The sequence below is a fragment of the Juglans regia genome, chromosome 7 (assembly GCF_001411555.2).
Source record: "Juglans regia cultivar Chandler chromosome 7, Walnut 2.0, whole genome shotgun sequence".
NCBI classification, from domain to species: domain Eukaryota; kingdom Viridiplantae; phylum Streptophyta; class Magnoliopsida; order Fagales; family Juglandaceae; genus Juglans; species Juglans regia.
Window position 1 is genome coordinate 15,580,296 of NC_049907.1, and position 27,523 is coordinate 15,607,818.

Consider the following 27,523-nt stretch of genomic DNA (forward strand, 5'->3'; position numbering starts at 1 on the left):
TTAATAATGATTTTCCACTTTTATATCGTCAACTCCAATGCATATTTCACAATATTTTAATTTTAATTTTAATTATAATTAATTCCGCAAAAAAAGGGTTATAAAATTGAGTTCTTCATATATTTTAAAAATAATTATTATATATATTTTTTATACTCTTTCATTGAATTGTTAAATTATTTTTTTAATGATATTTTATTTTTTAATTTTGCCGGAAAATTGAAAAAGAAAGGGAAAAGTAAGAAAGGGAAAGAAGAGTAAACAAAACAGCAGGCGAAAGGAAACGGTCTTGTGTGGGGGTGTGGGTGTGTGTGTAAATGGTGAGGAAGGAGCTCCTCATGATCTCAAAGTCTCACATCGACACTCCAATATTCTCTTACATTGGGTAATCTGATCTCTCTCTCTCTCTCTCTCTCTCTCACTCTCTCAATGTTTTTTTTTTCCTACATATGAATTGCGATCCCATTAATGATCTGATCACCGTTCAGAATCGATTCATCATTTCTATATCGATTTTCCTACTTTTCTTTGTAATTTAATTTTGTAATTTTCATATTCCTGGAATCTAATTCTTGTTTTTTTTTTTTTTTTGATAGCATATGGTTGTTTTTCCACAACGTAAACTTCATTTTAGCTATCAAATCTATTTGTATTGTCGTTTTCCTCGATGTAAATATTATTTTATTCATCCACTTTTTTTTTTTTTGTAGTTGTTGAAGGTAGACGAGGTGAAAAAGAGTGGGGAAGAAGGGGGTGGGGGGATTTGGGGGACTGTGATGTCTTGTGGGGGAGGGGAGGACAGGCAATGGAGTTGCGGGAAAGCCGGGGCTGTCAATTTGCAGAAAGTGAGTTCGATCATTGGAGAGCCTTGCCTCTCTCAATCGCCTAAAAAGGTTGTAATGGCTGTAAGACTCTCTTAAGCTACATGGTATCCACTTTTCGTTCTCTGCACTTTACACTTTTGTGTTATTCCAATACACCGTGCTTATACTCTTTTTTAGGTCCCAAGTTGTCCCTGGAGTTTGGACCATAACTGTTCGAATAGCTGCAGAAAGTGTTTTTTTGCTGCATTATGTCTTTAAAGCTTCATAGTTGGGAAAGATATGATCCTAACATAACGCTTAAAACATATTTTTTGACCAATATGTGTAAGACCAGTGTGAATTTTTTGTGACAAATTAACAGCACAAATCAATCTATAATAGTTATATTGTAGTATGCAATATTATACTAGAATTATGAAATAACCATTTCCAATATCATTTTTTATAAGTAATTAATTATTTTATTGATGAAAGCTACAAGCATGGTCCATGTACACAGGACGTATACAAGAGAGACACCTAAGTATGACTGAATTTTGATACAAGAAAATCATGGACAACCCATTAAACTTTTTTGCAATTGACTAGTGGAATAAATTATCAATGAAGAAAACTCTATTCTCATCCGTTGGCCTCTTGCGATGTTCAAAACCTCTATCATTATTTTACCTCCAAAGACACCGCAATAGATAAATGGGACCACCTTCCATATTGTTGCAATTTGTAGATTGCCATGTAAACTCCTCCTGATTGCTAGGATATCAACCACCCTTTTAGCATCACTCATGGCAAACCTACTCTATCAAAGAATTTATTCCATAGGGTACTGACAATCTCACTGTGTAGAAGTAGGTGACCAATGGTCTCCCTGCTCCTTTTGCACATACAAAACTAATCCATCACAATTATTTGATGTTTCTTTAAGTTATCCCTAGGGAAGCTTTTTCAATATCATTTTAAGTAAATCGATAAATATGTAATATTGTGGAGCTGAAAAACATCCCTCCCCCCACCCCCACAAAAGAAAAAGAGAAAAATCAAATGTTGAAGACTATGGCCTCGTTTGGTTATACAGATAAAATGAGATGAGATGAGATGAAAAATCTGTGAATAGTGGTTAGATAGTTTGTGAATAGTAGTAAAATGGGTTGAGTTAAGATGTTTTATGGGGTTTTGGGAAAGGAGAGAGAAAAAGTTGAATAAAAATATTATAAAGTTAAAATGTTATAATGTAATTTTTTAATGTAATTTTTGTTTTGAGATTTGAAAAAGTTAAATTGTTTTTTGTGTTTTGTTTGGAAGTTTGGGAAAGTTGTAATGATTAGATGAAAAAGTTGAAAAGTTGAAAATTTGAAATTGAAAAGTGTTTGTGTTTGGATGTTGAGTTGAGATGAGATGAGATGAGATGAGTTGAGACCATTTGTAAAACCAAATGGGGCCTATGATGTATTGGTAGTTTTTCTTCCCTTCTAATATTGAGATTTCTTCTCCATGGATATAAATAAAGAAATTGATACCATAAAACTAAATGCTTTTCTTGGTTGCCTAGAGAATATTATGTGATTTAATAGATTTTTGTTTGACGGTATTTACTAGTGGATGTTGAGTTTATTTGAGAGGCACATGATTGGGATGTGGAGACATTACTTTGTTCAATGATGTATTGTACTCCATGCAGTTTAGAAGGGTTGGTGAGGATGGGCTTTGCTGGGTTCCATCAAAGTGAGGGGAGTTTTAAGTTAGATCATTCTACCAAGTATTATCTCCTCAGGGTATGCCCTTAAATTGGAAGCAAATTTGGAGAAACGAAGCTCCACTGAGAGTCACATTTTTTGTTAGGATGCTTTAGGAAGATTCTTACTCTTGATAACACTAAAAGAAACACATTGTGGTGGTAGATTTGTGCTGTACACGTACTTATAAAAAAAAGAAAAAAAATTGTGATGTACTCATAAAAGGAGAGGAGAATCGGTTGGTCATCTCTTAATTGATTGTTTAATTGATTGTGATGAAGCTTGTGATTTATGGAACATTATTTTTGAATCATATGGGCTTCGTTGAGTTATGCTGTATAGAGTGGTAGATCTCTTTGGATGTTGGAAGTGGAAGTTATCTAGTCTTGAGAGATACTTTATGGAAGCTGATCCTGCTTATGGAGGGAAAGAAATGCTCGGACATTTGACTATTGCGAGAAGATGGATACAGTTTTCAAATCTCTTTTCTTTAGAACTCTATTCCATTGGATGGGTACTCGATCTTGTTACCCTTCTATTACTTTTCATGATTTTCTATTACTCTTTTCTTCTCTTGATTAGGTGTATATCCTCTATACTGCTTGTGTACTTGGATTTCACCATTTTGATTATTAATAAAACTTAATTTATCAGAAAACTATTATATGTTTATAGAAAGACATGCCTGAAAATCCAGGTCCGTATTAAAGCATACAGGCATGCCAATGTCTGCAAATCATAGGTCATGAATGAAATTTAATTTCACTGAAGGACACTGGTTGCACTGTGTCTGGGAGACACTTAGGGTCAGATGATGTTTATACTTACTTGGAATTACAATAAGATATAAAGAAGGACTTTGAGAATCATGTATACTCCATTGATCATTTACCTCTCCTTTATGTATAATTATTCTTCACTTTTCACTTTCTTTTTTTTTTTTTTTTTCTAATTTTTAAGATTTTGAAGAGTGAGTCTTGTCGAATTGGTTTGGGTAATCCTTTTATTTGTTTATGTATTCTTTTACTTTAAATAGACTTCAAATTACTAGTATTATAAGATAGTTTGGTTTTGAGAATTCATCATTCATAATGGTGCAGGTAAACAAAATGCTTAAGGCAGAAAAGTGGCACGCAACTTTTGATAGTGATGGAAGGGTTTTTGGTTTCCACAAAGCACTCAAGTCGATTGTTTTGGGGGTACGTTGCTTCATTATTAACATAGATTCCTTGACACCACTTACAGGTTGTTTTTAGCTCAGTTTAATTTTAATTTCTTTTGGATTACGTCGTTGCAATTGGTATGCTTTTTTAATAAGGAACATTTTACTGGCTTTACAAGACATTTCTTGGCTCCATGGTTTGGATCTATTTTTATTTCACTTCTCAATTGTTGTCAAAAGCACGCTTAAAGCGCAAAGCGCCCGAGGTTAAGAGCTTCACTTATTAAAAGTAAAGCACATTTCAAAAAGTGCAATTTAAGCACTCTTTTGCGCCTTTAGTGGTGATCTCATTTTAATGAAAAAATGTTTCTTTCAGTCCTTAGCATATGACTCTGTAGGCAAACATCAAAAGTAATAAATATATAAAACATGGGTTAATAGAATAAACCTGATGACTATATAATCTAGGAGTGCATTGTATTGTAGTATTTTTGAATATACTCCAACATTTTTTGTGTGGTTTTGGGCATTGCCTTTAGAGGTATTTTGAATTTTTGATTCAAGTATATACTTTATTTTGGTTATGGCTATCAAATCATGGTTGTGTATATTTTATAAGCCACAAGAGAAGTATATAAATTTTTTTGATTGAATTTCATATAATTAGTTGATCGCTTAGTTGTCATGTTGCATAAATACTCTAATAAAACAGTTCATATGCTAAATATATTATTAGATTGGCTTTTTAAACCCTTTTTTAATTGTATTTTATCATTTTTTTCAAAAAATGTGTGATTTACTTCACTCAGGCGTGCGCTTGTGCTTTGCACCTAGGCTCTAGGCAGCTTATGAGCTGAAATGCGCCTAGCGCTTTTAACAACACCGCTCCTCATGGACTTAGTTCTGAATAATTTTTTTGTGTCCTTATGTATATAAACCAATTTATTTGCTGCATGATAGGGGGTGGATCCATCTATTAGGCCAGATGTTTGGGAATTTCTACTCGGTTGTTATGCACTAGGAAGCACTGCTGAGTACCGAAGGCAACTGCGGACAGCCCGGAGGTCTAGGCTCTTAATTTCTATGCTGATATGCTTTTATTTTTACTGCCTTTTACTTTGGCTTTTTTGCTTGAAAATAAATTTATTTTGCTGGGCATTGTAAGTATGTTAATGTTGAAAATTCTAATTGTAATCCATCTTCAGACATGTAGATTTAGGTCAATCTCCCAAATTCTTTGAATTATATACATGAAAAATTCTTTTCACCACCCCACACCCCACAACACCCTATGAAAAACAGCCCCACACCCTATGAAAAAGCTATAGGTGTGGGGTGTGAGAGTGAATAGTGGCTGATGCATAGTAAATCCCTTATATACATTATTCTACCTAACAAAATAAATTATATGCTTTCAATTTACCCGTTGTTGTTGTTGTTATTCTTGTATCAAACTATGGATGTGTGGGATCTTAACCATCTATAATCATTGACCATCTGTAGTTCAAATTTATGTTTAGTCCTTTCCCAAGTGGAAAATGTGTTCTGTTGTTAAGACAGTGACCATATAATTATGGTGACAGTTTTTACAACTTTTATTCAATCTTATATCTGTGGGCTCTCCCCCTGCGTCCCGGGGGGTGGGGCATCCTAAGATTGATAACTTTTTATCAACTAGATAATGCTTTTGTTACCGAAAATTTCTCTTTTACACTATACGTCGTCTACGATTGATCAAAGGTGTATGATATGCTAAAGGAAGTGTTAAACTTCTTAGAGGTATACGAAGCAATTAATGTTGTATCAATTATTTACATTTTCTTGTAATATTGTTTTCTAAAAACTTTTGATATGACAGTCTTCTAATACTTTCTATGCAGGGAACGCTACAAGGACCTAATTAAGGAATGCCAAATGATGCATTCAAGTATAGGAACTGGTTCACTTGCCTATGTTGTGGGGTCCAAAGTCATGGATATGAGGACATCCTCCAAAGATGAAAGGATAAGGGAAGCTAAAGTGGAAAGTAGAAAAGCTTCTATTGACACCACTAATAATTTAGAAAATCATCGTGATTGGAATTGTAATTGTACAGATACATCATATGCATGTCAAAGAGAAAGCTCTAGCAATTCAGCCGACCTTGTCAGTGTGAGGGGAAGCACGGATAGTGGAGCATATGACTCTTCTTGTTATATACCTATTTCTGGTCCATACAACTGCAGTTCTCCAAGAGAAGGGAGAGAAGCAGATGGATTGCAGTATGTGCCTGAAGATTGTTTCATTTTTCCTCCTTTACCTGTCACTGATTTATTTGAGAAGAGTGGAGAAAATAAAACATCATGCAAGTTGCATGATGATAATATTTCTAGTAAACATAATCTGAGATTTGAGGATGACAGAATGCACAGTTTTCAAATTAACAACAATGAAGATTTAATTATAGAATCAAACGGCTCGCCATCTAGCAATGCCTTGCATACTATAGACTCTGAAATTGAAATGCTCCATCATGATGCCCATGAATCAATATTGTTGTCCAATAATATGCTGAATGAAACCGAAATAGCAAATCGGTTGAGAATATCAGATGTACCACAAACAGTAGCGATAACTTCGACAACATCTCAAGGACGGCCTGCCAGCGAGGACAGAGTATCGGAATGGCTTTGGACTCTACACCGAATAGGTAACTGATTTGTGATTTTTTCCTCTCAATTTGAACAAAAGACAGTAAGTTCTTTTTATGTCATAATTAGACATTCTTCTTAGCTACTTGTTTGAGGTGAAAAATTTTGTTCTTCTGTAGTTGTTGACGTTGTAAGAACAGATAGTCATCTTGAATTCTACGAGGATACAAGAAACTTAGCTAGGATGTCGGATATTCTTGCTGTTTATGCTTGGGTTGATCCTGCAACTGGTTATTGTCAAGGTTTTGGCTTTTTTCTTTCCTATTTTTTGGTTACATGATTACGTTTTAATAGATTTCTCTAAGTATCCAACTTTATACTGAGTTTTAAATTCTGAGTAATCATATTTTCCTTGGAAACTTGGTTTTAGGTATGAGTGACTTGCTGTCTCCTTTTGTTGTCCTCTTCGAGGATAATGCCGATGCTTTTTGGTGCTTTGAGATGCTTTTGAGGAGAATGGTACTACTGAACTTGGCAAAGATGTTAAGGTAGATGGTATTACTCTCTGTTACTGACACATACTTTTCACAACTCTCCAGCGTGAAAATTTTCAGATGGATGGACCAACTGGAGTGATGAAGCAGTTGCAAGCACTGTGGCATATTGTAGAACTCACAGACAAGGAAATGTTTGCGCATTTGTCCCATATAGGTGCTGAAAGCCTTCATTTTGCATTCCGGATGCTGCTGGTACTCTTTCGTCGGGAGTTATCTTTTAATGAGGCTCTTTCTATGTGGGAGGTGTGTGCTCTTTAGTTCTCTTTGACTGGATGCTACAAACTGAAATGCAAGTTTATAGGAATTGTTACATCATAATATACCCAGGAAACAGTAAAATAGGGGCATTGTTATTGATGGTCATATTTGGCATAACACCCGGCAGATTGACACAAATCTGATTATTTAATGATGTAGAAGAGTCATGACATGGTTATGTGGATAGTGCAACTTTTGTCTGTGGCTTGTTATATGTCATGCAGTGGTAGGGAAGATCGTTATGAGAATATCCTGAAAGATGTTATGTCCCTATGGAGCTGTCATTTGAAGCATGGTTGCACACTGACAAAGAAATACCTGTGACAAAGAAAGACTCACAGAAATTCGTAGTTCTTTTCTGAAGTTTATGTTGGGTTATGTAGTTCAGCTGTTAAAGTCAAAGATTAGGCCTTCTACGACAATACATGTGACTTATGGTTTAGTTATAGCATTTTTCGCGAGTTTTAATTTTAGTGGCTGCTGGGATTTAATTGTAAGGTTTAAAGGGACTTGAAACCAGCTGAAAAGAAAGAAATAGGAGACCTTAGAATTTCACAAAGGTTTTCTAGTAGTCTTTTATCTATTGTTCTTCATGGAGTCTCACCTTGAAGATTTTAGATGGAGTTACCACTTTAGAGGCAACTATAGTGAAATAAACCATATGCTTCTTAATGAAAGAAACACAAAAACAATGTATAATAGAATCTAGAATAGGTTAGGAAGATCTCCAATTTGGCCTCATGTCAAAATTATCAAGATATTCTTTTCTTTAAGCTTGCTTTTCTCCGGCATAATTTTTAAATTTTTTTCTTAAAAATATAAAATCTATGCATAATAATGCTGCAAATTAATGTATTTGTTAATAAAACTACAAAGAAAGTGGCTGATTTGTAACTAACCCATGTGTTATTTGTTTATCTCGTAAATATGGTTTTGATAATTTTGTTAGAATTTGTATCCTTGTACCAATTTCTAGATTGGAGTTTAAGAACTTCTCCTCTCCTGTGCCTGTGTGTGTGTGTGTCCCCTAAACTGTACGCGTCCTATCTTATATCCCATTGTGAGGACTGTCTATGGTGAAGGATATTTCACATGCAGAATGAATGGATATGGGCCTTAACGCCGGCATGAGATCTCAATTGACCGGGTAAGCTGTAGCACCAAAATGGCAAAATAAGACCAGGTAGACATTGGTAGATGAGCTGGCTCCATCCTCTCATTGCATGATGGATTCTGATTTTGTTGGGATCTCCTGAAGAATCAGCACTATCAATCGATATTGCTATTTATTATTAGCATGGTCTGTTCAAGTAAACACGTTGAGAGGTTATATTTAAGAGTATCATGGCTGTTGAAAAACTTAAACATATACGCATGTTTACATAGAGATTAGTTTCTTTTCATTTATTAAGCCCCTCATGATCTATGTTTCTTTTTTCTTTTGCTTTTTGTTTTTTCATATTTATCATTATTGGTCTAAATGCAGATGATATGGGCAGCTGACTTTGATGAATCAATGGCCTACAATTTAGAGGAGAACTGTCTTGAAGCCTTGGTAGTGCAGCTTCCTAGGGATTCTGGACTAGAAATGAGAGAAAAAATTAGCGAAAATGGTAATTGTACCATGAAGGGTGGTGGCTCGCCATCAAATTACGGAAATGTAGACCACTCCATGCCACACAACATTGGAGCGAAATCAATATCATCCCGTCCTTTTTGTGGCTTGACGAGGAATTTCTGGTCAAAGAATGATCGTTTCCAAATATATACTGTGGTCTCTTCAACTAGGACTGGGCATAATGAGTTACCAGTTTTCTGTGTGGCGGCAATTCTTATTATGAACCGTCAGAAAATCATCAGAGAAACCCATTCATTTGATGATATGATAAAGGCAGGTGGATCATAATCTTTTTTGGTCATGGCGGGTGCAGCAGTTCCTTTTTTTGTTTTTATTTTTTATATCCCTTTGCCAATCAATCTTCGGGTACTGCCATTTGTTTTCGTTTGTTGGATAAGTACTAGTTTAATCAGGTAATGGGAACTAAATGTTGATAGAAGTTTCTTTTCAATTTATCATGATTCTAATCTTCTGTATTTTCTGTCAAACTTCCTTACTTTTTACATGAGTAGCTGGAATAACAAAAATCGTCTTTTACACTTGATTGGTGGTCCATGTAGAATTGCTTGCTATTATTCACATGCATTAGGAAGCTGAATGGAGGTTATGATATGCCATAAATGCAGATTTCAGCCTAACCTTTTAACTAGTGGCTCTGCTTAATTTTGATGTAGATTTGTACATGAAACATAGGAGTTTATTTGCGTTGCATGTAATTGCTCCCTTCTTGGTTACGAGCATCCTCTTCCCTTTATCTGTGTCAATTTTATCTATGTGGAAGAGCCTAGCCTTTGCCTAACTTAAGTTGCATGGAAATGCAGTACTTAAGTGAATAGGTTTTGTAGATACGTGTAGGGCCACAAACTTCTTTTTTTTTTATAAGTAAGAGAAATATTATTGATATGAATGAAATAGACATAGCCTGTGTACATAGGAAGTATACAGAAGAACACCTAAATACATTCTAAGAGCGATAAATTAACGACATGAAATCATGAATATTGTCCCCATTTAGTACAATAGAGGAAAACCAAAGCAGTAAAGTGTGGAGACAAAACTTCTACTGAGATCCTTAAAGTTTTCTATGTCTATCGGTTTTTTCGACTTGCATGGTTATTATCTTTTTCTTTTTCTTGATCTTGTCATGAATGTCCCTTTCATGTTTGAATTCTTTAAAATACTCTTCAGATAGGAAACCATTTAGATTAAAATTTGAATAGATGTTAATAATACTAATAACTATATAATAAAATATTCAATATCACTATAGTTATCACTGTTGTCGCTGGTATTATGAGTTTATGAAGAAAAGAAAGAGAGGGGGGAGGGTTGTCCATGCGCAATTTTTTATGTTGACACAAGTTTTATGCATTGCAGATTTTCAATGATAAAATGCTGATAATCCATGTCAAAAGATGTATATGCACAGCAATAAAACTCAGAAAGAAGTATCTCTACAAGGTTTGTTTGCTCATTTAGATGGCTCCATGACCTCCTGTAATGATATCACTGTTTCTGCATTTTCCTTTTCTTCCCCTTTTGTCACATAGTAATCATGGCATCTGAATAAAAAAAAGACTCAATATGAGATTGAACATAAATTTACCTCAACTCCAACCTGTTCATTCTGCTGTGCATTAGTTTTTTGGTCTTAGTTGTGCTTTTTATTATGAGGAAATGATGGGAAATCCTGTTCTTGCACTTGGGTTACCATCTTCAGTGATGACCATACAGGTGGCATGGGTATCTTTCTTGGGCATTTAAGTGCCACTGTTTAGTGCACAACACCCCTCACAATTTCTTTGTATAATGTATGTATGCCTTCTCTGAGAGCAATATCTTCCTTGAACCAGATAATCAAGATAAAGAGTCCTGAAGCTCGTAATGAGGACTAGGATTTTTCCATCTTGCAAATGGGCAAGTACTGCCATGGCAAAGGCACAGAAATGGCACTGTTGAGTTGTATTTACAGATTGGGATTTTGGAGTAGGTGTGAAAAATGCTGTTATTTGGTGTAGAAGGGAAGATTTCAAAGCAGAAGCGCTTTTGCATTTAAGATTCACCCAGCTGTTCATACCTCCATATGTCATCTTTTGCAAGGTAATTGCCACATGTTCTGAGTTTCTTTTACAATATTGTTAACTTTTCCTTATCCAAGAGAAATGCTTGTCCGTTCATATGAGAAATCTGAGTATTGAGCTGAATGGGAATTGTTTGTGTGTGTGTGTTTTCAAGTACAAATAGTATGAAACATGGCTTTATTTTTGAAATTATATAGTCTTAAAAGTATAATAAAGTGAACATTTATCGTTTGATGAATTGGAGATAGTGAGCTGATGAGTGATGAATTCAAACTCTTAGTCATTAACCACCAAGAAGTTGAAGTGATCTAAATGATCTTTCCTGGTTGGTTAGATGAGTTCTTGTGACGGGTTTGACTTGAAGCCAATCTTCGGTAACTGGATTTGCTCGTCACCTATAAAAGTGGTTATTTTATTTCTTCCCTGCTGTCAGAGTAAGGTGCTTCAAGGGCAACTGTTTACAAGTTGGGTCAACATCCAGTTTGTGACTTTCATGTGTTAGTTTTGTGAAGGACAAAAGAAAGCATAGTTGATTGACCCCGCCCGCGGGGGGGGGGAGGAGAATGAGTTGGACAAACTTTGTAATGATTCAATTTGTTTATTTTGTTTAGTTTCTCATATTTGTTTATTTGATTCAATTTTTTTCTCATATTTTTCTACAAATAAGAAAATATTGTTCTTCACACTGTATTTCATAGAATAGATAGCAAGTTTATTTTCGTTGTCATTTTAGATATATATTGTTACACCCCCTTCCTCTATGATAGGAATGATACTAGCTTAAAAATCACTTGTGAGCTAGGTATAAAGGATTTCATAATGATAAATCAAACTTTATTTGTAAAAACAATTTAAAGAGCACATTAAAATACTCCAAGCCTTGTGCTTTTCTAAAAAAGTTCTAACTAATTATAAAAGGCATAAATTTAAAATTTCTTAAAAGTCATTAATGAAATTCTAATACTTGGTCTTGCCCCAATGAGCCAAGCCTGGTTTTGCAGTTGGATGTACAACACATAAAAACAAATGCGAGTCAAATACTCAGTAAGCACATTGCATCGTAAAAATTATAATGACATATATTTTCATGTTAGAATAGAACATGCTCAAATAATTTTTTATCAAACATGGGTTTGAGCCCCACGGTGGGTGTTATTTATCTCTTTAACCAATCTAAAAAAAAAATAAAATATCATCTGCAAACCAGAAGAGTATCATCTGCAAACAAGAGATGAGAAATTATGACTGAGCCATTATTGCCATTACCCACCGAGAAACCTGATAGAAGACCGCCTCCCACCACCGCCTTTACCATCCGGCCAAGGACCTCCATGACTATAACGAAGAGAAGAGGGGATAATGGATTCCCTTGCCTCAACCCACGAGAACTGTTAAAGAAGCCAGTAAGGGTGCCATTCACTAGCACTGAGAAACGGGCTGTGGAGACATACATACATACATGGCCAGATTCAAACTCTACGAGCTCTCTTATTATGTTTTGAAGCTATATCGGGGCTTAAGGTGAACCTAAGTAAATCCGAGATGGTTGCAGTGGGTGCAGTGCCCAACATCAACAGTTTGGTTAGTCTCCTGGATTGTAAAGTATCCTTGTTGCCTATGAAATATTTGGGCCTTTCGTTGGGGGCGACTTTCAAGGCTAGAGCCATTTGGGATGGGGTTGTGGAGAATATAGAGAAAATGCTGGTTGGTTGGAAACGGATGTATTTATCGAAAGGGGGTTGGCTCACACTTCTTAAGAGTACTCTAACGAACCTTTCCACCTATTTTTATCTTTGTTCCCTTTGCTTGCAGGAGTGGCGAACAGGATTGAAAAACTATTTCGGGCCTTCTTATGGGGGGGAGTGGGGGAGGAAAAGAAAATCCATCTTGTTAATTGGTCCAAAGATTGCTCCCTAATTTCGAATGGGGGATTGGGAGAATGCAACTTGAGGACCTTTAATAAAGCCTTACTGGGGAAATGGTTGTGGAGGTATCACTCGGAGGGGGAGTTGTTGTGGAGGGAAATTATTGATTGTAGACACGGAAGTGAGTGGGGGGGTTGGTGCTCCAAGGAAGTGCGGGGAGGGTATGGTGTGGAGATCGGGCTTTTAACACAATGTTTCCAACCCTTTATAGTATTGCAGCGAACATGGAAGCTTCTGTGGCAGATGTGTGGGGATCCCCTCACGGCCCTCCTCAATGGAACGTCCTCTTCAACCGGGATTTTCATGATTGGGAATTGCCCACTGTTTTGGATTTCTTTAGCTTGATATATGCCACGGGAAATACTACGGCACAGGAGGATAAGCTGCAGTGGAGGATTAATGGCAGCAAGAAATATACAGTCAGGGCGTATTATAAAATATTGATATCACAAGCTGATGCACATTTCCCTTGGAAGTCTATCTGGAGTTCTCGGGTGCCTTCTAAAGTGGCATTCTTTGTATGGACATCTGCTCTTGGGAAGATATTGACCACGGACAATTTGAGAAAGAGGGGCTGCGTTGTGATGAATTGGTGTTATTTATGCAAAAAGGATGGAGAATCAGTGGACCACTTACTTTTACATTGTGAGGTGACAAAGGTGCTGTGGGATGAGATCTTTAGAAGAGTTGACGTTGCATGGGCGATGCCTTTGAGGGTGGTGGATTTATTGTGCATCATGTGGTATATTTGGTCGGAAAGAAACGAGCGGTGTTTTGAAGATAGGGAGCTCACAATGGTGGAACTATAGAATTTTTTCTTATATACTTTAATGCTTTGGTTTTCAGCTATCGTGCTAAATGGAAACAGTGTGCATGACTTCTTCTCTTTATTCTCTTGATCTTAGAATGTATTTAGGTGTTCTTTTGTATACTTCGTGTGTACACGGACTATGCCTATTTCATTCGTATTAATATAATTACTCTTACTTATAAAAAAAAAAAATCTTGTTTCATTGTCATACACTTAAGTTCCACTTGTTACACATTGTTAACCCTTGTGTTAAGGTTAGCGATCCTTTGATCTTGGTTCCACCAATGGCCATAGATAGGAATTCGAACATGAGGATAACGTCACTAGGTGCCCGCCAGTGTGATTCTTCTGGTGTTGCAATTCGCCTTTGTCTTTTGATTCATCATACTTATAATACATGTGCCCCCTATATATTTTATATGTCATGCATTCAATCATAATCATGCTTTCTCGTCTTATCTTACCTTACCTTACCTTGTAATGCCATATCTTATTATATTCTTGTCTTCCATTCATTCTTAAGATAAATAAAGCATAAAGAGACATAATATTATGTGCGGAAGCACTCTTAGAATTCATTTGCATTCATAATTTTCATAGATACATTTAAGGGTACATGGAATGTAGGCTACCAAAGAGCAGCTTATGCAATAATCAAGTGCATCGAAATCACCTATATAATCATAGAATCAACATCTAGTCAACTTTTACTTAAAATTAACAAATCACATGCTTGTATCGTGTTTCGTGGATGCGAACATGTTGCTGTCAAAATCATGACAGCAGCTATTTGATATGTTTCTGGTGTGTATTTGGCATTTGTGAAGCTCATGAGTGCATAACCTAACTTCTATCATACCTATCTCACAAAAACATGATTTAATGGCTGTCTAGGGTTCAAAACTTCTTTAAGCAAGAATCTGCTTATGGCTCTCGACAAGTATACTTGCTGTCCAATTGATGGCAGCCATTAAAACATATAAAACCTGACTTTGGGGTCATGCATGCCACCATTAACCATACATTCGTGTGGTGTGTTTGACATGCATCTATTTTCTATAGACGTGTTATTGAACACAATATGGTTAAATGCTGGAAATTTTGACTTCTAGGGAAATTTGGGGTTGTTGGCAGCAACCCCCTTCAATAATTCATGAGATTCAACATGAATTGGAAGGGATATGTGTATCAAACTCTCAGACATGCAGTTTGGCAGCAAAGAGACTTGCTTATTTTGGTTTTGTTGATGCTATAAACATTTGTTTTATAAGTATGATGCTGTGAACATGGACAGCATCATGTTTTAGGGAGTAATGATCTGCTCTAGATTTGATGGTTGAATATGTGTAGAACTTTGCCAAACATTCATACCTAGGGTGTTGGCTACTTGGGACAGATTTGATAAACTTTCTTGAGAGGAATTTTAGTCTAGGGTTCTCTGTTGGCAAATAACTCTTGAATTTTGGTTTCTTGACGTGATTAAATCATGTATATGGACATGTGTTAAGGGTGGCTGCTCTTTAGTTCAGATTTCATGAATGAAAAGTGTGCGAGTTTGATCATTCACTTACCGTGAGTTACTGGAAATCGGGAGAAACTGGGAATGGTCTCCAACGGGGTTATCCCTAGCACCTGGACAACCTAAATTTGACAACTTTAATTAGCGTAATCAATGCTGAAGAAATTAATAGGAATCAGGTGGAGTCATGTGTTACCTTCTCTAGCAGTAAGATTTCTTGATTTCCTGCAATTCTTGATGATGAAAAACAGGGGAAAGGGCAGGGATATGGGGCAGCACAGCAGTGAAGTTTCTGTATGTATGGCAGTGAGGGTGTTTTGTGACTCAAAAGTCTTGTGTTCTTTCCATAGAGTGTGGATATGATTTCTGGAAATATTCTAGGGTTTTTTGGGGCAGCAGCTGTGTATTAATTGAACCTGTATTTTACTGTTTGTTGAGGTCTAGAATTTTTAAAGCTTCTTGAGAGTGGCTGCAGTACTAGGGTTCTTATGGGGCTGGTTGATTTGATTGGAACTCCATGGGCTTGTGAGTGGAGCTGCATGCAGGTAAATTGCTTGAGCTGAGTTGCTGTCATTTAAAGTTTGTTAAGGTTTTTTACTTTACCTATAAAAAATGGTTTTTAGGGTTTAGGACTAGCGATAAGTAGTGGCAGCAGCTTGATGTTAGGGGCTATTTTTCAATTGTTTTGAAGCAGATGTTGAGTGGCAGCATAGGGCAAGTAGGTTTCTCCCTCTTCTTGGTTGTTTCTAGGTTATTAAAGTCTGAGATCTCAAGGGTTTGATCAAGATTGGGACTTCAAGGTTAACTCATGAGACGCAGCAGTAAGGTATCTCTAGGTTTTGTCTCAATTTGGTTAGGGTTTTATAAAAGAATAAATTCTTTACAATTTAGTGGGGTGACAGCCTTATCTCTTGGTGGTTTCTTAAATTTTATTTTATTTTATTTTATTTTTTATAGTAAACAAAATTTTATTGATAATAAGAATAGATGAAAGCCCAAGTACATGGGGCATATACAAGAGCACCTCCTATGCATGATAATCTAGTGATACAATAAACTCATGATAGGTCATGCCGCTAAAATCAATTACAATCAACCAATGAAATAAAGTATTGAAAATGAAAGTTCTAAACTCATCCATTTACCGCTCACAATCTTTCAAACTTCTTTTGTTCTCCACCCTCCAAACATCATCATAGGTATGTTGGAACCATCTTCCAGATTGTTGCAATCTGTGAATTGCCCTGAAGGCCTCTCCGAGATACTAGGAGATCGATCACCCTTCTCAGCATCACCCAAGCTAATCCCATCCTAGCAAATAATTCATTCCATAAGGTCATGGTAATCTCACAGTGAAGTAGTAGATGATCAACAGACTCCCTACTCTTTTTGCACATGCAACACCAATCAATGGCAATAATTTGGCTTTTCATTGTCTATTGTGAGGATCTTCCCCAAGGAAGCCGTTCATACAAGAAGATTGCTTTTAAGGGATCCTTTGTCTTTGTCTTCCAAAGATTATTCCACGAGAATGGACTTGCATTAAGTGTATTAAGGGATTGGTTGAATGAGCAGACATTGAACTTCTCTTTCTTAGAGGGGTGCCAAGAAATCTTCTCTTCATCTCCCCCCTCATTCGAGTAGAGTGCACAAGATTATAGAACTCTGAAAAGGATCAAACTTCCAATCTTGAGCATCTCTAAAGTATGTAACATGCCATCGGATAATTCTAAAAGGTTCGCAATTGAGGCTTCTTGCATTCTCGCAATATTGAAGATTTCCGGATAAGCTTCCTTGAATGCCTTATCACCACACCGTGTATCATGGCAGAATTTAATTCTTGACCCATCACCCACCTCAAAGTGGGTAAATCTAAAAAGGTATCCCATCCTCTTCTTACGTGCTTCCAAAGACCCACCCCATGTGGCCCACTCACCTCATTTGAACACCATCCCCCCTGCTCCACCATAAATTAATTCTATGACGGTCCTCCACAAACCCTCTTGTTCTTGTTGATATTCTCCATAGCCATTTCCCCAATAAAATCCTATTAAAAAAATCTACAGATTTTGGATGTCCAGTCCATCTTATGAAACCGGGGACCATTTTACCATATGAAATTTAACTCATCATCTATCGCCCCATAAGAAATGCTGCTGAAGTTTATTTGTGCGATGGGCCACTATAGTGGGAAGCAGAAATAGAGATAAGAAATATGTAAGCAAGTTCTTTTAATAAGTGTAACCCTACCACCTTTAAATAAATTTATCCTCTTCCAACTAGCCAATTTCCGTTCCATTTTTTTTTCAAACACCTCATCTCAAATAGATTTTATTTTGAAGGGAGCACCCAAAGGAAGGCCGAGATATTTCATTGGCAAGGAAGATATCTTGCATCCCAGGATGGAAGCCATTCTCTCCATGCTAGGAACATTCCCTATTGAAAATACTTCTGACTTGGCCAGGTTCACATTTGATCCAGAAACAGCTTCAAAGCAAAGGAGGGCGATCCAGATAAGAATTCACCCTCCACAACACCTAAGATCATCTTGTTGAAAGCTTCCATTAAAAAAACTAATAAGAATGAGGTTAAATGATTACCTTATCTCAAGCCAAGGGAGCTTTTTAAAAAGCCCATTGGTATGCCATTCACCAGCATAGAGAAGATGCAGTAGGGATACAATGTTTGATCCATGAGCTCCATTTCATGCCAAAACCACATCTCTTGAGCATATGAAGCAAAAATTGTAGGTCTTATCCATGTCTAGCTTGCAAAGAAGCTCTGGCTCACCCGACTTAAGCTTACTATCCAAGCATTCATTGGCAATAAGCACCTAGTCTTCGGACCATTTTTCTATTCTTTTGGATTGTGGAGGCATTCACGGAAGTTGTAGATATTTTAAGTTTGAAAATATGTGGCTGTTGGCTGATGGTTTCAAAGATATGGTGAAGTTACGGTGGACTTCCTATTAATGGTGTGATATCCCTAGTTTCAGATTGGTGGGTAAGCTAAAGGCTTTGAAGAAGGATTTGAAGGAAGGGAACGAACAAGTCTTTGGGAATGTGGATAGACATAAGGAGTCTCTTATTAAGGAATTGCAGGGATTGGAGAGTCAAGTAGAGTGTAGTGTTCTTTCTGAGGATGAGATTTTGAGAAGGTTTATTAGGTCTGAATTAGAGGGAAGGTGATGCTGATGGAGGAGATGTCGTGGAGGCAGAAATCACGGGTCCTATGGTTAAAAGAAGGGGATAAATGTACTAAGCTTATTCACAAGGTGGCAAACTCTCATCGGAGAAATAATGCTATCGAAATGATTGAGGTTAATGGTGCTGTGTTTTCTGATCAGTCTGACACTAAGGAGCACATTTGTCTTTTCTCTGAAAATATTCTTAAGGAGCAGCATGATTGGAGGCCAAAATTGGATGGGTTAGAGTTTGATACTATTGATCCTTTGAGCGCTCAATGGCTAGAGCGACCTTTTGATGAGATTGAAGTTCTTACTGTGGTAAGAGGGATGGTCAGAGACAAGGCTCTTGGTCTAGATGATTTTACGATGGCTTTCTTTCAGGATTGTTGGGACATTGTGAGGGAGGATGTGATGGAAGTGTTTCATGAATTATTCTCTTTTGGCAAGTTTGAAAAGAGTTTAAATGCTAATTTTATTGCACTTATCCCAAAGAGGATGGGAGGTTCTGATGTGAAGAATTTTCGCCCTATTAGTCTTGTTAATGGGGTCTATAAAATTAGTTTTAAAGTGTTGGCCAATCGATTAGGTAAAGTCATGGAGATGATCATTTCGGAATCACAGAATGGTTTGTTAGACGGAGGCAGATTTTGGATTCTGTATTAATTGCAAATGAATGTCTGGATAGTAGAATAAAATTGGATGAGCCGGGTAGTTTAGGTAAGCTTGACATGGAGAAGACTTATGATCATGTCAATTGGAATTTTCTGTTTTATCTTCTGGGGAAATGTGGTTTTAGGGGAGGTCAAACATTGTGTTTCGATTGCTCTTTTGTCAGTTTTAGTGAATGGCTCTTCTGAGGGGTTTTTTCACAATTCTGTGGGTTGAAACAAGGGGATCTGTTGTCTCCTTTTCTTTTTGTCACCGTGATGGATGCTTTTAGTCATATGTTGGGGGCTGCGGTTGGCAATGGTTTGTTGTCAAGTTTCATGGTGGGAAGGCCTCAAGAAGGCTTGGTTGCAGTTTCTCATCTTTTGTTTGCAGATGATACTTTGTTGTTTTGTGATCTTAATCCAGGCCGGCCATGTGCAAACTTTGTGAGCACTTCTGCTTTGCTTTGAGGTTGTGTCGGGTCTTAAGGTAAAGCTGGGAAAGTTTGAGATGGTATAGGTGGGCCAGGTAAGAAATATGAGTACGTTGGCAAGTATTTTGGACTGTCAGGTTTCTTCTCTGCTGATTAGCTATCTTGGGCTTCCTTTGGAGTCTACGTTCAAGGCCAACACGGTTTGGGATGGGGTGTTGGAGAAGGTAGAGAGGAGGTTGGTGGGTTGGAAGAAGGTGTATTTGTCAAAAGGGGGTAAAACCACCCTTATCAAAAGTATGTTGTCTAACTTTCCTACATAATTTCTGTCTTTATTTCCCATTCGAAATGGTGTGGCGTATCGGTTGGAGAAGTTATTTTGAGACTTTTTGTGGGGAGGTATAGGGGAAGGAAGCTAAGTTTCATTTGGTTAGTTGGAATAAGATTTGTACTCCCTTGTCATGTGGTGGGTTGGGGTTTCGAAAGTTGAAAATCTGTAATAAAGCATTACTAGGAAAGTGGTTGTGGAGGTATCATCAGGAGTACTTCTTTGTGGAGAGCTGTGATTGATTCTAAATATGGGAGTGCTTGGGGGGCGTGGAGTTCCAAGGAGGTACGAGGTACTTATTGTGTGTGGGGGTGTAGAAAAATATTAGGAGAGGTTGGGATGCTTTTGTAAAACATGTCATCTTTTTGGTTGGGGACGGCTCTAGAATTCGATTTGATCCATTGTATGGTGGCAGGGCTCTTTGTGCTGTTTTTCCAGATATTTTTCATATTTCTCAAAATCCGGATGCTTCCGTGACTGAGTTTGTGGGATTGTTCCAGTGGATCTCTGCAGTGGAATGTTCTTTTTTCTAGAACTGTGAATGATTGGGAAATGGGGGCTGTTTCTGAATTGTTTGGTTTATTGTATGCTACTCAGCTTGGGAGGGATATGAGGGATAAGATGGTCTGGCTGCATACTGGTGATAAGAAGTTTTCAGTTTGTTCTTGGTATAAGACGCTGTCTAGGCCGAATGGGGTTCATTCTTTTCCTTGGAAGAGTATTTGGAAGAGTAAGGTGCCATCAAAGGTCGTGTTCTTTGGCTCGTCTGCTTCTTTAGGGAAGATTTTGACATTGGATAATCTCAGGAAGTGTGGATTAATTGTTTTGGATTGGTGTTTTTTATGCAAGAAATCTGGTGAATCAGTGGATCATCTATTATTACACTGTGATGTGACCAGGTTGTTATGGAATGAAGTCTTCAATAGGTGTGGTATGACTTGGGTGATGCCTTGGAGGGTGGTGGACTTTTTTGCTTGCTGGAAAGGTTTAAGGGGTGATGTGCAAATTGCCGCTGTTTGGAATATGATACCTTTATGCCTTATGTGGTGCATTTGGGTAGAGAGGAATGGTTGATGCTTTGAAGATAAGGAGTGCTCGGTGGATGAACTTAGATGTTTTTTCTTTAATTCCTTATTTCACCTAGACTCAATCTATTCACCAAGACTTTTGAAAGGATTTTGTACATCCCACTCACCAAGGTAATGGTGCGATAATCTTTTACCTCTACCACGCCTGGTATTTTTGGAATGACAGCTGTGAAGGTTGCATTGAGACTTTTTTGAAACCTTCCGTTTTCATGGAAGACCCCCATGATATCATCTTTGAGCACTTCTCAACAATTTGAAAGAAATCCATAGAGAAGCTATCTGGCCTGGAGCTTTGTCGCCTACCATACCTTTTTTTTTTTTATATATATATAATAGTATCCACCTTTTAACACTTTCTGGATCTCCACCTCTTCAAAAGGCCATTAGAGCCACCCTGCTTCTTCAAGAGCGTCAAAAGCAAGTCCATCTAAATTCAGTCTCCAAGAGAATTGTTCTAAAAGCAACTTTTCATAGTAGTTAACTATGTGATATGTGATCTTAGGATGAATTGAGGTTGTCACCCCATCCACCATCAGTCTCTATGGAATTGTTTCTCGTGTGAGTTAGCCATAAGGTAGAAGAACTTGGTGCATTTATCTCCGTCAACCATAAGGTTCTTGATTTTTGTCTCCAAGATATCTCCTCCAATAAAGAAACCCTTTCAAGTTCCTTGATAGCCAATGGTTGCGAGTTTCCTGCTGTTTCTTGGATTCCAAACCAAGATTAGGAGTTCTTGTGATCTCCCAAGTTGGCAGCAGCATGTGTTGAAGCTTTCCTTAGGGTTTTCCCTGTAACGTGTAAACTACCAATGGATGAATCCTAATTAGGCAGCATCATTTCCTAGTAAAACTAGGGTTCCTAGTTCATCTAGGAATCTTGGACTTCTTTAGAATCTTGTATATTCCCCTTTGAAAAGTGCAAGATAAAGTTAAGGACAGTGTTAACAAAACAATATGAAAACAATTTCATAGGCCTGGGGGCCTAGATTTAAAATCTAGCCCTATCCCTAGGGCCTAGGCAAGAGAAAAATAAACATATAAAGGTCTTGTTTGAACCCTTTTATCTATAGACCTAAAACTTCTTTTCTGTTTTGAACATTATGGTTCGTCTGTATTGTTCTCGCTCCTGTTTCTCTCTCGTACTGTCTTTTATATGGCATAGGGGGGTAAACTTGCTTTTATATTTGCCAAAAGCATTTGTTTCTAACTTAAATGATGGGCCTTTTGCACTTTTTGTCGCTTTCAGGGTGAAAAAAAATGTGTTCGTGGGTTCAAACTTGTAATCCTTTGCTGATTTAAAAGAACTGGTCTAGCTTTTCTTTGAAACATACAATATCCTTTCCCAAATTATTTTCCTTACTCTTTGAACCATTCATTAATTTGTTCAGCGTGGGTCTGAAGGCCCCCCTGCCTTCTGGGGTTCTATGCCATTAAATAAAAGGGGCATTTGATCTTTGTAAAAGAAAAGCTTATACCTTTCATTTTTTTTATTGTCCTTTTTATTTTCATGATTTGTTTTCTGTTCACTGGTGGTTTTTTTACTCTTTCTGAGTGTGTTGACTTCATTTGCCAAGATGTCAATGTGTGCAAAAATAATACTAGAAATGTCTCTCAGTTCTTTGACCAGTTCGTGATTATGCTGATGCTTACATTTGTTCCACTTTTGTACATCCTCTAGAAGCCAATGGAATGATTGGAAGTGGGAAGAAGTTCCTTTGTTGATGCACCCCAGATCCGATCGTTTTGCTACCATGGATCTCACAGGTTAGGTGAACACAATCATTATTTGTGTTTTTCTTTTTCTTTTTTAACTTTTAAAATTTTATTGTAGTACACAGTTGGGCATGCATCAACAATTTTGACTGTTCTGAGAATTTTGATTTTTTTTTTGGGAAGGATGAGAGAAAGAGAGGGATTGTAGTTCTTGGAGATGGAGATTTGGGATAACTTGTTTCATCATTTAGGAGTGTGCTGCAATATTTTATTTGTAAATAGAAAGGCAGAATTTTCTTTATCCTAATTTATGAATTATTCATCCTTCCAAAATAGGACAGTGGATTCCTCATACTTTTAGTTGCGGTAATCCTTAATTATTTGTACGATTACAAATTCGGCGTATCTCTCCCTGATTTCCAGTTAGAACATTGATATTTCCCATTCTACTCATTGACAGAGAAAATGACTTTCGAAAATCTTCGAAACCAGCTGCGAATTCTTCAATAATTTGTGCAGTGTCGTTACCATAGAGTAGTTGCTGATCAATTCTGAGGGCTGCTTTTTGCGATCGAATTCTAGAGTAGTAGGACTGAGTGAATTTGTATTTCGATCCTGATTCTTGGTTTAGGAACACTAGTGGGTCGGTTTGGCCCTTCTTCAACCGTTGTGGACATAGCTTTCTCATCTCGGTGACGAAAGATGTGGCCATGCTTGGGTCTGGCTTTCTGGTACCGTTGAAGTTGTAGAGACGATCAACGATGTAGCTACAATGTGTCCTGCCCATTGAGTGTGCTCCTAATAAAAAGAGACAGGTCTTTGAGGATGTGTCTATTTTCTGTGCGGTTAAACCTAATGAACAAACTTGAAACTTGACCAAGAAATATTCATTTTTATTCAGTAGACTCGAAGGGACATAATTAGGAGTTATGTATATGTAGGATAATGTAGATAACCATTTTTTTGTTCATCTAAAGCAATTTGTGAATTTGGAGCAAAGATGCAATGACTTCCGCTGAACCTTCTTAGTCTTTTGCAATTTATGTTAAGTCAGTTGTGGTCATTCTAAGCATCATGGTACGTACGTTAGTCATTTTAATGTTGTAGCATCTTTATTTATTTATTTATTTACCTAGTAGGGTTCCCAAGTCCAATACATCTAAGCTCTTTGATTTGAAGTATGCCAGTGCTTCTTCCCATGAGATGGATGGTGATGGGAGGTCCACCGATGCGGCAGTTGATGTCAGCCCATCCCGTCGTCCTGTGAGAACGGGATAAGATGGTGCTCCTGCCTGTGAATAGATAAAAGAAGATAAAGAAAACCTGTAATTTAGACAACTCTCTGGAAATTACCAAAATCAATCTTTGCTTGTAGTTTAGAGGGTGTCAAAAGACACACCAAATGCACAGCGTCTCTGGTGGCAAGGTTGAGAATGTCGGCACAAGAGACTACTCCTGGACACCGTTTCTCCAGAACAGTCTTGATCTTGTCGATGATTACAAATCCTCCCAGACCTCTATTCTGTGGTGCTTTCTTCTCCGTGTTTGTCCCATCAAGGAGGATTGATGCATCGCAGCCCTAGTTTAGTTTAGTTTGCAGTTAGTCAAATTATAAGAATAAGAAAAAATAAATGATAGTTGCAGTCGTGAGTGAATAAATGAGACATATATGAAAAAATAATAATTTTTTAATTGTGGATCCTACTATTTTTCAAAGTGACTACACGGCACTTGTGCACTCCACAATTGCATGTAGCATTACTTATAAAAGTATTCATTTGACAAAAATACGGAATTTAAAACATGGTTTTATGAAGGGTTGTGAAAAGAGTTGTCTATCTAAATTATAAGTATATGCAGATCAGCACAAGCATCCAAAGTTTTATAGTGCGTATAAACTATAGGTCCCATCGGAAAATGAGATCACTCTACTATTATTCAATATTTTTTCATTATTTTTTATTACTATTCATTATTATTTAATATTTTATTATTATTTTTAATCACTTTTTTATTACTATTCATAAATCATCTGAGATCACTATCCAAGCGTAGCCTTAGATATATTTTCATTATTTAGTTTCGTAGCAGCTATGGATCCAAAAAAAAAAAAAAAGAGAGAAAAAAAGAAACCCCATAATCTATGTACCAATAACTATCACCAAAAGCAATACATCCGAAGTCACCTCCTTGTTCATTCTCATATCGTAGCACACTTGAACAAAAAAAAGTCACCTCCTTGTTCCACCATAACTAAAACGAAAATGTTGTATAGGACACACTTATTTCACTCATATTCTGTTGTCTCGATTAGACATTATCTAAATTTGTTATTTTAAAAATAAGAGTTGATCTAATTTTGGGACATGATACAATTTAAAGATGGGGATAAATATACTCATAAAAGATGGGGATAAATAATAGGTTTAAAGGTTAAAGTATTTTCTTTTCTGAAGGTTTTTCTTAGTGTTTTATTCTTGCAGAACATAAGAAAAAGATCTGTGCCCACTTGGGCTTAGGCATTTGAAAAGTGTTGGGGAGAAAAAAACCCAAAATGGTAAGATTGAAAGAGCTTGGAGAAGTTCATTTGTAATGACTAAAGATCCTGTTGAATCTTATCTATTTTGTAGCATCGAATAAAACTCAATTACTGTGATATTACAATAAGAGTAATTCTACATGCAGTCGTGGAGTAAGCAAGTATTGTGCAGTCGCTTTGAAAAAAATAAGATCTATTATTTTTTCAAAATGATTGCAATTCGCTTGTGCACTTACAATTGTAACTATCATTTCTCAAAATAAATTGCTTGCCTATTATAAGAAGAGAAGTGTTATTCAAAACTTCCTTTTAATTGCATCCTTTTATTATTCTCTGATGTGATACTAAATTATTGTAAAACTTTTATTATTTTTCGCTTATCTTCCAACTATTTGATACCACATTAGAAGATGATGAAATGATGATAATTAAAAGATAAGGAATAATATTTTTCTTAGAAGAAAATAGAAAGAATAAAAGCACAAAACAATAGATGGATAGCATATTACAATACATGGAAGAAGAGATGGGCTAAAGAAATTAAGCACATACATTGACAAAGCAATCTGAGTAGAGCAGGCGGAGGAGTTTGGGAGTGATGCTTTTATCCTGGTTCCAAAACTTCTTCACTTGGTGCTTAACAAAGACCTCAGCATTAGCACATGTGTTGTGCACCTTGTAATAATGCCAAACCAGTTTCACCCCCGGTTGAAGCGACGACGCCGCACCCGCGAACCCTAGACATAGACTCAGTGCAAGAGCTAATAAAAGTGGGAAAAACACAAACGTTTCCTTTCTCATTTTCTCTCCTTCTATGGAATTCTCCGAGTGCACTAAAGCAGCTTGTACTATATATATCTAGCTAATATTGAATTGCTGGTACTGTGGTATTTGAGCTCTGTTGCTTTAGGTTTATATAGAGTAGAATTTCACATAGGTAGCCAACAATGCCGAGTTGGTTCGATTCAATTTAAGATGATATTTATTTAATAATGTGGGTTATAAAATGATTTGGTCAATTATTTATTTATTTTGGGTTTTGAAGTCCAATGCTATGGTTACGGCACCGTGTGAGATCGACATGCATTAGGCTGTTCACATGGATATATATTATACATGCAAGGTGCTAGCTTCAACATTCTTCGACGTCGTGTGAGTGAGCAAAAACGTTGTATCCAAGCAACGTGCATGCATGTGATATGTACCTTGGATCTTGGGCTTTCATTTTCAATGCTGAAAAATTATATATTTTACGATTAAAAAAATGTTTTTTATCTATCCAAAGTGTGGTGGGATTTGGGTACTCTTTAACCAAAGTTTGGGTCATTTTAAGTAGTTCCTCCACCAGCTAATAAATAATATCATGGGATTTTGTTTGGACGGTGCATGCGGAGAGTTTTTATTATTTTTTCTTTTCCTATTTATTCTTTATTTTTCAGAATATATATATATATATATATATATATTTATATATCTCAATTAGGGTGCCAAGTATCATTTCTCTTATTTTCTTTTTGAGAAATACTTTCGCCACAAATAAATTATACAAAAGTGAATCTACAAAGTGACATAATTTAATGTGGTATGTTAGATTCTAAAGTTACATTTATCATAAAGTATATGATCTAAAGGATTACATCAGTTACGTCATATTGTAAAGTTACTTTTATTATAAAGTAGATCTAACATATCACATGAAGTCACGTCAGCTTGTAAATTTGCTTTTATATAATTCATTTGTATCTATATCACTTCTCTTTCTTTTTAGAAATGCTACTATAAATCTTAAGTGTGCAAGTCTTGTGTAGATTTTTTGTAAAAAAGTGGACTTCGCTAAAAAAAAAAAAAAAAGTGACTTACATTTTTTTTATAGTGGGATCTATTTAAAAAAAAAAAAAAATGACTGCATGCACAAGACTTATATCCGCGAGAGTTGTACAAATCATTAATTTTTTTTTTTAATTTACATTAGAATACAGCTAGCTAGCATTTGATTTGCACCATAGAATCATCTGATTACCGTTTCAGGAGTTGTGACACTAATCAACTCATGAAACGTGACATATTAGTGTTATGTATACTGTATAGTTTATCGTTTCATTTACAAAAACTATTCCATTATTTAATGTCACAATATTGCTCAGACTTTAGAGTGACATTTCTCCAAAGGCAGCTTAATTATTTCCGAGTTGAGGACTTGGCAAAAATGGAAGTTCTTCAAATGGCCTGCTGGTTTTCGTAGAATATGGTCATAAAAGGACTAGATGGATGACCACAAATACAGTTTAGAGATTGATTATATATATATATATATATATATATATATAGAGAGAGAGAGAGAGAGAGAGAGAGAGAGAGAGAGAGAGAGAGAGAGTTTGAAAAAAGGATCATTGGGGTGATTATACAAAATTTGAGTCTCACCTTCTTATAGAAGATGTTTGGATATAAGTTTTTCTTGAAAGTTTACCAAGCT

The 27,523-nt window shown here is 36.5% G+C and overlaps 2 protein-coding genes across 10 annotated transcripts; one reads left to right on the top strand and one right to left on the bottom strand.

Moving 5' to 3' along the window:
- The first annotated feature begins 262 nt into the window (after positions 1-262).
- On the top strand, positions 263-23,775 carry LOC108984925 (small G protein signaling modulator 1-like). Of its 9 annotated transcripts, none has more exons than XM_018957031.2 (12): positions 263-385; positions 711-905; positions 3,658-3,756; positions 4,680-4,783; positions 5,600-6,408; positions 6,529-6,651; positions 6,780-6,868; positions 6,949-7,149; positions 8,651-9,055; positions 10,160-10,243; positions 10,636-10,882; positions 22,477-22,704. In XM_018957031.2, the coding sequence occupies exons 2-11, from the start codon at positions 777-779 to the stop codon at positions 10,675-10,677; spliced, it is 2,085 nt and encodes a 694-aa protein (XP_018812576.1). In that variant the 5' UTR covers positions 263-385; positions 711-776; the 3' UTR covers positions 10,678-10,882; positions 22,477-22,704. The 9 variants fall into 9 exon arrangements, with proteins under 9 accessions (XP_018812576.1, XP_018812577.1, XP_018812578.1 ...); XM_018957032.2 differs by having other exon boundaries at positions 711-893; XM_035692281.1 differs by lacking the exons at positions 263-385; positions 711-905 and adding exons at positions 2,247-3,071; positions 23,699-23,775 and having other exon boundaries at positions 22,477-22,562.
- LOC108984927 (probable peroxidase 61) lies at positions 22,859-25,917 on the bottom strand. Its single transcript, XM_018957034.2, has 4 exons — positions 25,603-25,917; positions 23,911-24,090; positions 23,644-23,803; positions 22,859-23,309 (listed from the first exon to the last, which is right to left on the bottom strand). The coding sequence occupies exons 1-4, from the start codon at positions 25,849-25,851 to the stop codon at positions 22,885-22,887; spliced, it is 1,014 nt and encodes a 337-aa protein (XP_018812579.1). The 5' UTR covers positions 25,852-25,917; the 3' UTR covers positions 22,859-22,884.
- Positions 25,918-27,523: the final 1,606 nt, after the last annotated feature.